Raw genomic sequence first — 11794 nt, 5'->3', positions numbered from 1 at the left:
TCCCGAATGTGATCAGACAGTTATTACGGAGAAGCAGAAATGTTAGCGGGCTTAGCCATTTAATAATTAAACATCTTGACGTCTTAATTACGTAGTTAATTATTTATTGGCACACTTTGTGTCTTCAAAATTTTTCAAGTGAGCTCCAACTGTAGGATTCCCTTAGAATAAATATGATAAATCTAGAGATAAATGTAAGCTTATCGCTTTGTGTTCATTTTATTCTTTTTTTCGATTTATTAATTTCATATATTTCACCGTTTAAGGTAGGTGATAGATTCTGAGCTCCTAATTCTTGGTGAGATGGTGACTGGTTTCTTCAAGTTCGTTCTCGTTTGCTTTGAAGTATAACTGCCCTTTATGTGCATGGCAGTATTGACATGAATTTTCGTATTTTCGTAGTATCGTGAAAATGTGATGTTCAGTTGCAATTTTTGAAAAGAGTATTTTATGGTTAAATTCAAGATCGATTTTCCGCTTTCAATGCCCGATAAGAATGAATTAATATTAAATAATTCAGTAACGTCTGAGTTCACACAGAAAAAAAGAATGCTTTGCTGGTGGATTGATTGAAAAGGAATTAACTTATCTTTTCTTTCTCCTTATCTTTAAATGCGGATAAGGTCGGTCGGATGATGAAATAACAGAACATTAATTTTACGGGTGGGGCTTCTCGAATTTCCCTTTTACTGACGGTTTATTAAACTTTGTTTATTCTCCGTAGTTAAGTTAATGAAAAAAGTTGACGTGTACTTTAAAACCGGTTTTTTAACTCTGTTGATTAAAATTTAAGGAAACTGCAAGTTTGCTAAAGTGTTTTAGAAACAAATAAGCCAACCGTTTTAGCTCGTTTTGGAGATTTATAATTTGTCCTAAGAGTGAATACTATATCAGTGAAAATTAATGACTAGTTTGAACTCAAACGTAGATACCAGTCATTTGTCCCCCCATAGACACCAAATATAGAAACATAATGACTTCAAATGCTAAACATTGAAAAAAACAAACAACAATAGCGCGCTTGGCATCAGTATGACGCCATCAACATAAAATTAATATTCAGTGAAGACTTAGGCAAATTGCATAATTGGTTCTTTAGGTTTTTAATCAGAAGTTATTGTTGTTTTTTTTTCATGATTTTCAGAGACACTTTACTCTCAATACTTCTCTTCGTGAATGAAAATTATTGTCTCTGTACATGTTTCACCGAATTATATTTATTTTATTGATTGTTAGTAGTCCCTCCCGCAATTTTTATCGCTGCACCGGTTGTTTCCAGTCGAACATAAACGTCGCATGCAGGAATAATCAAAACGCCGCTAGTAAAGATCACTCGCTTTTAAACATTACACATAACAAAACCATACACAGTTTAATAAATAAGGGGAAATAAAACCTAAACATAACAATTTCTCTATCATGTTGAAGCGTAAATGGTAACAGTCTATTAATCGCATTGCAAGTTTGCCTGTCAAAAGTGAGAACCCGTCCGGCTGACCGAAAAGGTGATTTTGGGAAATTTTTTATCGTTTTCACTAAAAGCCCATAATTATTACCCTGCATATCACATAGGACCAGATTTTTCTAACGGAAAAGTCCCGCATTATGGAATTCTTTTCATGAAAACGTTTTATAATTCAATGCTATAATTTGCTGTGCAAAGGAAGCGCGTGCTTTGATCGTCGTGGATGAGTGCAAATTGTCTTGCAAAATTGTGAAAAACTGCAGAATTATAGGTTAAATAGGGTAAAAAAAGAACAAATTCTGTCCGAGGTCTGTATGATAAAAAAGGGCCTCATAGTACTGTTTACCCGAGACGTGTTGAGAAAAAGTATGTTTAAAAGGCTGGTTTACACGCCACAAGATTCGTCGCCAAGATTTACTTGTAAACTGAACTTGTCGAACACAAAAAATCCGGCCTGATTTTTTATTTTGGCCTCCCTTTTAGACAGAGGAATGCAACGTGTCAATTGGTTGCCACCAAGGACTATCGTGGCTCGTGTGCTTCTTAAAATTATATTTCGGGGTTGTCCAATTATCCATAGTCTCTCAAACGGAGCATTGTGGGAGAGACTGGTGAATGCCACATTATGATGCCGCAACTAGTGCAAATTTATGCAAATACAATACACGAATAGGTCTTTCTGTTTTCCAGGCCTAATCTACTGTGATCGAACGTGATTGCTATTTTTGGGCGTACAAATAAGACTATTAACTCGATGTAAAATTTGTTTCACTCTTGGACCGTCAAATTATTTTTCTCTAAAATCACTTAGCCTTAATTTGCCTCAAAAGTCACATGAATGTGCCCTATCTGCGGATTACAAGTTTATTTTTGGATTTAATTAAATTATGAATTTATTAACGGGAGCTTCGCTTTTAGCCCTGGCTAAATCTATATGTTATAAAACAGTCTACATCTCCTCCGTCAAAACTTTGCGCACACTGACAATCCCGCCAGCTACGCAGGCTGCCCCACCAAGAACAAGCAGTCCTTTCACAAACTCAAATACTGCTTTCCATGGATGCCTTGTCTATGGGTAGCCAAACCTGTTTGCCAAGCATGCGCGGAGGTAATCATGATTTCCAAGGAGTTCCGGTGATAATGGTATCATTGTTCTACCCGTACACCGAATCAGTGTGTGTCTTGAGGTCTCTCATACCAAAAGTACTGCACCATATTGCACCTGACTATTGTTATTGTAATCTGAGCCGTATTCATTGCTGCCTTTTATTTAATTTTAGGGGTCCAAGAAGGGGCTTTTAAGGAGGCGTTTAAATTCATTTTTGCGTCAATCTCTACCAAACAAATATGGTTCCGGCGAAAACATCAAGAGAGTCTATTAATTATAGTGGAATATCCAGAGTCAATCAATTATTGATATTTCTATATGGCTTGCCCTCTAGAGATCCATATATCCGCTATTTCAAATCTCAACTTCGATATCAAAATACTCGTTCGCGGTCGTTGTGTAGTCATCGTTAGTCTTTCCTTACTTTGAATTGATATTAAACAAGATGCAATGCGCAAACCTTCTATAATCAAGCAAGAAACATCACATTGAATGATCTTGCTTCTATTTGCTTGTCCTAGAATTTTAGATAACTGTCATGGGGGTCGTCTTTTAGAAAGGCGTTGTTTATTAGACAGAGGCGACTAATAAATACAAACTTTTAAGTTTGTAAAACGCCTCCTATAGCTGTTAAAACACCTATAGGTGGGGTTTTCTAAACGCGAGGGGGTAATTTGCGAGGGGGCGTCAATTAGATCGTTGTACCAAAGTACCGCACCACTGTTGCACCTGACAAGTGCTATTCTTCTTCTCGGTTACTATTGTAAGACGGAGAAAGGGTAAACGTGATACAGCATTGTACGTTGTTGATCTTCTCGTTTCAAAACTGAGTCGTATGTGTAGCTTAGATAAACAAATTATATATCTACCGATCATGATAGACTTAAGGCCACTTAGCCAGGAAAAAAAATAATAATACGCGTGTTAAATAAGACGCGAACCGTACCAAATATATATAGGGGTAGATCTTACATAAGACAAGAACAGCTCGCATAATTGATTCGCCCCCTGTTGAAGCCTTTTTTCTTGGCAAAGAATCGTTTTCATTCAAATGCTGTCAGTAGCAACGGCAATCCAACATGGCGCGTGCTAAAATAACGCAGGCGTAGTATATGATTGCGTCTGTTATTAGACGCGAACAGGGGCTGCTAATCGGCTCCTGACGGGAACGAGTCATTGATACGAGGTCTTCGTCTTGGCTAAGAAGCGTCTTTTCTAAACACAGGTGCTACGAGTTGTTCTTTAGATAAAGCGAGTGAATAAATAAACAAAACGTCTTAGCTAATAAGTCAGACAACATGTGCCAATTTATACAGGATGTGTGCCGTCTCACGAAAGACGCACCTTTTCTGAGAGACGTTTTATTCTATTTTTGTTTCTTCGAATAAATGGCCTCCAGTGTTTCACTACTGGTTATTGATTAATTTAGATACAGGTTATAGTCAATTGTGGAACTTCTTTTTGGTTACTTAATACTTAAGACTAGCCTGAGAGCAAAAGGCGTTATTTGGGTCGGTCAGGCGGCGTTTGAGGTGCGAGCACCAGAACCCTCCTGATCCCCCTCAATAACTCTTGTTGGGAAGTCTACTTAAAACTATCAGAGGAGTCTTAAATGCGAAGGTGACGTCCTTAAAACGGATATCTTAATAATATTTGCTTTGTCCCTTCGCTTTCCGTATACAGGGCTCAACTGTACAGATTAGGCTTCTACTGGTTTAATTTTCATTTCAGCCCGTTTGGCGGAGTAGTGATGGCCTTTCCAGGAATGCCAGTTTACACCGTTGGCATAAGAGGAGTGATTCCCATTAAGATAGCGACCATTCAAGTTGGAGCCGTGACAAGCATTGTACCACCAGGCTCCCTCATATAAAATGGCACAGCTCTCGCCAAGAGCTTGGTCATTGTCTTGATCTTTAGTGGAGAATGACATATTTCGATACCATGTAAGAGAGTCACCAGCAGTTCCTAAAAATGATTAACACAAATCTCATTTCTTACTGTAAATTTTTTGTAATGGTTCAAAATAACCTTTCTTTATACGTTTCGGGAGGAAAGTGAAAGAGTACTCTAAATAAGTAAAATGGGCATTCCTATCCTTAAAAATTGCCCATTGTGAACGAGTGCTACAGTCTACTAGTATCCACTCTGTCACACTGTTAGATCTTTAGTTATTTTATTTCACAATGACTTGGCGTTATTTTTCCTTGTAAGAAACAGTGAACGGGTGAACAATAAACCAAGTTGACCGTGAAAGGACTAGCTCCCTGATTCGGTATAGCACTTATCTGCAACAGCGGAGATTATAGGTTCGAAACCTGGATCGGACAATTTCTCAAGGTCTTGAAATAACTTAGAAATGAAAGTACAGCAAGCGGCTTGACCCTCACACGGCAGTTCGGTCTCCAGTGGGAGTGTCCTCAGTTAGCACTTTTGACCTAAATACAATTGACACTTGAACATACTTCGTTGGGAAGATAATTCTCAGCACGAGTCTTGGAACAAAGAGGAGAATGGAACAGAGAGGGAAACACCCATTTTCGCCCTTGGAATACGTGAATTTCACTTAATTATTTTTACACCAATTAAACGCTTAAAATTTATCGGAAGTTGGTTTCTGGAGAGGTCGCAAACTTTTAAGTTCAGTATTGTCAGATAGAGTCGGAGTTATTATGCTCTCTTAGTGTGTGGCAATAAGGCCCTGTCCACACAAATGCGTTTTTAAATTAGGCGTTTTAGTTGCCAGCGAAAACACATCGATCGATTCGCGTCCAAAACTACCGTTTTGATGTGTTTTTGACTGTCCACACTAAAACGTTCACTAAACGGTAGAATTGCACGTTGTGACGTAATTTGAACCCTGTGGGCCTGCTACAAATACACGCTCATGCGATATTTTACGACCCACGTGGTACATATGACGCCATCGTTTTCATTTTGATGCGCCTTTCGACCGTTTTCGACCATCCACCCTATGCGCTTTTGTTTTGATCCACTTTCAATAGCTTTTTCAAATCGATGGATGAAAATGCTCAGCGTATAAGTGTGTACGGGGCCTTAATCCTGGTGGACTTGGTGACGTTTTAAAGAATTGATTAAAATGTGCAAACGTTCCAGGAACTAGATTTCCGTTTAATCACAGCCTCTAAATATAACCTTTGTGAAAATCACATATCTCGGCCAAGATTGTTCCTCTGACCGATTATTCTCTCTTGTTGGAACATTATTCGAGAAATGCTGGCTGTTATTATGACAATTCACGAGTTAGTGAGCACGTAGCTGAAGCTAGTGCTCCTTAAAATTGGAAAAGTGAGGGATTGAGAAATAAATTTTTTAACTTACAGTTTTATATACAACATACAGTCCATTGAATTTTCCAACGTAAAATTTTACATCCTCATAATACTCAGACTCACTTTCATTTGATAGAAAGGTTTGCCCAAAAAATGATAGCGTGCACGTGGGCTGACAGATCGCGTCCATAAATCGTATAAACATGTAAATTGCTGCACTGACCTTACGACTGCGTGGAACTTCATTATTATTTCTTCAAATTGTTAACTATGCTATTGTGTCTTACCAGCACATTGTCCAAGACGTTCCAGCTTGTACTTGCTCTGTTCATCACCAACACCAAATAAATCGTATTCAGCGTAAGCTGTTTGGTTGTCGAAGTCTTCCAGATCAACCCAAAGCCTGCTGCGTCCTTTAGTTAGTCGATGAATCTTGTCTAGCCCGAGCCAAAACTCACCATTCAGATTTCCAAAGCCTCGTTTGTAGTCGTCCCAGCCGCGATAGAAATCTACCGAGCCGTCCAGTCTCTTTTGGAACACAGTCCATCCGCCACCGGCTGTTTTTTGGTCACAGTACACATCAAAGGCTCCAGCACCATCAGGGTCGATAGTGTAGACACCACTGGTTCGAAAACCGGCTTCATAGACCTCAGCACAATTTCTGCGAACTTGAATTAACTGAATGAATGAACAGTGTAGCGTTTCCAAGCTTTATCACTTTAACGCAATACGATAGGCGTGATATTAGCAGCCACTATATTTACTACTAACTGTATTTGAATAAAACATCACTTACAAACAAAGCCAACAAACGGATTGGAGTAGATCGCTAATACGGGTTGCAGTAGTACCAAGCCCCCATCAAGTCATTTTTAGAGTGTCCACCCCCTCTCCCATCGGCTGTGTTCGGTGACAGTATGTACTTAGCCGGTATACATACGCCCCCTCCTCTTAGTAAAAAACCGGGAAAGGTGAATCTTTTTTTACTGAGGGGGCATCTGTACACAGGCTTAGTATATACACCTTCACTGCTGTTTAATCGTTGTCCTACTTGGCAAAATCATCATAGATCTTGTTAACTGGAAAAAAGGAATAAATACTGCGAACTATGCGTTGATATTTGCCTTATTCTCTTTTGTATGACTTTAAATTTATTACAAAAAAGAAGATAAAGGAAGAAAACTTGCAAATGGCTTAGCTGACTAGATGGAGGACGGCAGAAGAGGAGAGCGCGCAAAAACAGTAACTGATAACTCCCTACCCCTTCAGGTAGGTTAATGTTCTGATGAAAGTACCTTTTATTTCGCAATTTTCCCCTTTGAAGCCAGCTGGGCATGCGCAAATGTACTTCTTTACGGTATATCCCATGTAGCACGTTCCGTTGTTCAGGCAGGGCTCAGTGGCGCAAAGATTCTGTTAAAAGGAAAACAGTTGCAATAAATTACTCATTGGATCAGCTTCAGCAATTATGCATTATGTAAGTTGTTAAATTTGGAATAAATTATAGAATTATAGCACATTGCATATACCGCCAACACCGTTATTTTTATCATCTTTTTCATCACTAGCTTAGAATCATCATAAATCCACCACTATGATGAAATGGTTCAAAATTCATCTTGGAGGGGATAAATACCTCTGTGCCTCTGTAGGTCCAGTCTTTTCTTGGTTTGAGATCCTCTGGGTGTTGCAAGTGATCTGAGTTACTCAGTTCACAGGCCATCTTAGTGTTTATCATTGGACCAATATTATAAGAAACACATTCCCTCGCGAGGGCGCATTGGCCTTGGCAGTCAAGATTTAGTTCCACAGAATGATTTGAAATCACGTGTCCTTCAAGGTAAAACCCTCTGGCTGGTGTCAGAAACGTGATGCGTCGGTTGTGTTGACCGCAGTCACCTAAGATAGAGATTTTCAAAATAAAAACTAGTTTAAACGTACAAAAGAGTTTGACCGACTACTTATCAGTGCTAAAGTCAGCACGGCTAGAAGAGTGCATTCATTTTGCAATCCAATCCTTAATTAACTAGCTCTCAGTCCCTCACTGTTGCTGAGTACTAAAAATAACTAAGTTCCATGTAGGGGAAATCCGTTCCAGAATCCGGGAAATTGTTGCCTGTTGGGAACAGAATCCTGGACTTTTGAATCCGGAATACAGCTCAAGGAATCTGGAATACCATTCCACTGACGGAGAATACGGAATCTAGTACCTCATTATGGAATCCGGAGTCTACGGCGTGAGATACAGACTCCAAGAATGTATTGGATTCCCTTACCTATGGGGTGATTCTTATAAACGACTTTGTTTTAAGAACTCTTGAATGACCGAAGAACAGCTTGTATCGACAATAACTGATAATATATAGATTTAGCCAGGGCTACAAGCGAAGCTCCCGTTAATAAATTCATGATTTAAATCAAACAATAAACTTGTAATCTACAGATCAGGGCACATTCATGTGACTTTTGAAGAAAGGTTACGTGATTTTAGAGAAAAATAATTTGACAGTCCAAGAGTGAAATAAATTTTTCATCGAGTTAATAGTCTTATTTGTACACCAAAAAATAGCAATCATGTTCGATCACAGTAGATTAGGCCTCGAAAACAAATAGACCTATTCGTGTATTGTATTTGCATTAGCTGTTGCATCATAATGTGGCATTCACCAGTCTCTCCAACATTGCTCCGTTTGAGAGACTATGGATAATTGGACAAGCCCGAAATATAATCTTAAGAAACACACGCGCCACGATAGTCCTTGGTGGCAGCCAATTTACACGTTGCATTCCTCTGTCTAAAAGGGAGGCCAAAATAAAAAATCCGGCCTTATTTTTTGTGTTCGACAAGTTTACTTTACAAGTAAATCTCGGCGACGAATCTTGTGGCGTGTAAACCAGCCTTTTAAACATATTTTTTCTCATTGCACGTCTCAGGTAAACAGTACTATGAGGCCCTTTTTTTATCATACAGACCTCGGACAGAATTTGTTCTTTTTGCCCTACTTAAACCTTTAATTCTGCAGTTTTTCACAATTTTTCAAGGCAAATTGCACTCATTCAATATCCAGGACGATCAAAGCAAGCGCTTCCTTTACACAACAAATTATAGCATTGAACACATTATAAAACGTTTTCATGAAGAGAATTCCATAATGCCAGGACTTTTCAGTTAGAAAAATCTGGTCCTATGTGATATGTAGGGTAATAATTTAATTTAACCGCCGCCCGGTTAGCTCAGTTGGGAGAGCGCCGGTCTGCTGAGCGGGAGGTCGCGAGTTCGAATCCTGGCCGGACCAACACTCAGGGTCTTAAAAATAACTGAGGAGAAAGTGCTGTCTTTGTAATGACATCTGAAAATGATTAGACTTTCAAGTCTTCTCGGATAAGGACGATAAACCGGAGGTCCCGTCTCACAAACCTTGTTCACATATAACTCTGTGGGACGTTAAAGAACCCACACACTATTCGAAAAGAGTAGGGGACGTATCGAGACGTAGTTCCCGGTGTTGTGGTCTATCTTCATCACTTACATCATCACTCATCATGGGTTGGTAGGGTTCAGTGGGCTCATAAATGGACTGATAGCGGCTGCCATCGGCGCTCTCAGTATGCTGATGTCCGAGCCCACTGCAGAAAGCTATGTAAAGAGGACATGTATGTTTGTCCTCTCAATCGCGACATTTACATTTACATTTACATAATTATGGGCTTTTAGTGAAAACGATAAAAAAAATTCCCAAAATCACCTTTTCGGCCAGCCGGACTGGTTCTCACTTTTGACAGGCTCCAAATTTGCAGTGCGATTAATAGAGTTACCATTTTCGCTTCAATATGATAGAGAATTTGTTATGTTTAGGTTTTATTTCCCCTTATTTGTTAAACTGTGTATGGTTTTGTTATGTGTAATGTTTAAAAGCGAGTGATATTTACGAGCGGCGTTTTGAGTATTCCTGCATGCGATGTTTATGTTCGACTGGAAACAACCAGTGCAGCGATAAAAATTGCGAGAGGGACTCCTAAAAATCAATAAAATAAATATAATTCGGTGAAACATGTACAGAGGCAATAATTTTCATTCACGAAGACAAGTATTGAGAGTAAAGTGTCTCTGAAAATCATGAGTCAGGTAAGCATAAGCTTATTTAGGTTTTAAGCCGGCTTCTTGGTGTTTGCTCTTTTTCAAATTGAACTCGAGGTAAGATCGCTCAGAGCTTTCTGTTTACAGCTAAAATCATAACTAAATATTCTTCGGAACCTTTTCTTTGAATTTGCAGTCAAAAAATGTCTAAAGGCTTTTTAAACCTGATACTATTGTAGTTTAGATCATTGCTCGTGTATAAAACTTAAGCCGCATAAACCATACGCTCGACTTCAGGAAACCGAAAAAAAAAAACACATCCAAGACAATAATTACTCAGGCTTACCAGTCGAGATGCTGCTTCTGAAGGTCATCAAGTGTTCCAGAATCGCTTGAGACTTTTCAACCCTCTAACGCCTCAAGCAAGAGCAAGTGAGTAAGCTCATTTTTGAAAACAATGCCACCCGAAATCGGATTTCATTGACTTTGACAAGCGATGCATTTGTCAACAAAAAGCACAATAAACTTAGCCATGAATTACAGAACAATCCTGATAGCAGCTGTATTTCATTTTGTATATCAAGTAAAAAAAGACAGTTTAAAACATCACAAGATGACACAAAACCCTGTCAGCTTCAGCTATCAGTAAGGAAGTTTCCAGACGCTGCATAAATTTTCCGCATGAACCCACCTGTCAAATTTTGACGAATCAGAACATAAAAATTGGACGTAGAGCGTGATCAACGCAAGACAGTGAGAAAAGTCAAAAGCGATTGCCTTCCTCGCGTCCGAGGTCAGTTCGAAATCAAAATTTTAAAAGTGGGGGTCATAAACACCACTTATTTCATATGCATTTTAAAAAAATTGAACTTGAGCCCGCGATCATTTGAAAAGTAGCAACTTGTTAGCGAATAACTTCAAAAAACACTCGAACTCAGTGGGTCGATACATGAGCCAGCGATACTGGTCTGCACAAACACTATTTTGACAGCTGTCAATTAATCAAAACATGGATGTACAATATCAGTTTTCAGGCTTCCAAACTAGCTACAAAGTGTGAGATTGAACATTGGTATGCCTGTGGTGCGGACGTACGGCAAGTCGGGTAGTCGGTGTACGGTCACGTGATTGCCGAATTTTCTAGGATGGATTGATTTTCTAAGGTATGAGGCTTCGAATTGAGCCCGTGATCAAATAAAATATCAGCGAAAAACTTTAAAAACTACGTGACCTCAATGGATAGAAAATGAGCCCGCGATACAGTCAGGTGATGATGGTCAACGTATACTCTAGTTTGACAGCTGTCAATTAACCTTCATTAGAATGGCGAATATTCGAATTAACAGACTACGAGTGAGAGTAAGACATATCCGTCCGGCTTGTAGTGGAAAATTCCAGATCCTGTACCCAAGCGAACCTGAGCCCACGTTATTAGTTTTCTGATAGTGGTCTGCACATGTCCCATTTTGACAGCTGTGGATTGACCTTAATTTGGCTTGCCAATATAACTTTAAACGACTGTCAGCCGACTGTCAGCCCTGCCCGGCGTAGTTTCGTTTTTATGTTGAATTGGTAAGTGTGACATATTATATCAGCTTATATGTAGGAGCAAAACGACTGGTCTTTCATCTGAGGCTGCGAAATGGTCATGTGATAATTGTCAGCGGATGTCTGATTTTGACAGCTGTCAATCTAATCGTACTCATACGGATGGCTTACATAACTGACAGGCTAGTCAAGTTGTGCAAGATCTATTGTGACATTTGACATCGGCTTACATGAAGTGTGGGTGAGGGTGGGTACGGGTGGGTGGGCGGACGTACGCTACGTCATAACCAAATTTTCTCTCAAGG

At 39.3% G+C, this 11794-nt stretch overlaps 1 protein-coding gene across 1 annotated transcript in view; it reads right to left on the bottom strand.

The window, feature by feature from the left end:
- Positions 1 to 4272: 4272 nt before the first annotated feature.
- Positions 4273 to 11794, bottom strand: part of LOC140925624 (uncharacterized) — a 62859-nt gene continuing 55337 nt past the window's right edge. Inside the window, exons 3-6 of the mRNA XM_073375538.1 lie at positions 7500 to 7762; positions 7159 to 7276; positions 6151 to 6531; positions 4273 to 4538 (exon numbers count right to left, since the gene is read on the bottom strand). Coding sequence (XP_073231639.1) covers positions 4273 to 4538; positions 6151 to 6531; positions 7159 to 7276; positions 7500 to 7762 — 1028 coding nt within the window. The remainder of the gene's footprint in view (positions 4539 to 6150; positions 6532 to 7158; positions 7277 to 7499; positions 7763 to 11794) is intronic.

This window comes from Porites lutea, chromosome 2 (assembly GCF_958299795.1).
Source record: "Porites lutea chromosome 2, jaPorLute2.1, whole genome shotgun sequence".
NCBI classification, from domain to species: domain Eukaryota; kingdom Metazoa; phylum Cnidaria; class Anthozoa; order Scleractinia; family Poritidae; genus Porites; species Porites lutea.
This window is presented reverse-complemented; position numbering and strand designations above follow the sequence as displayed.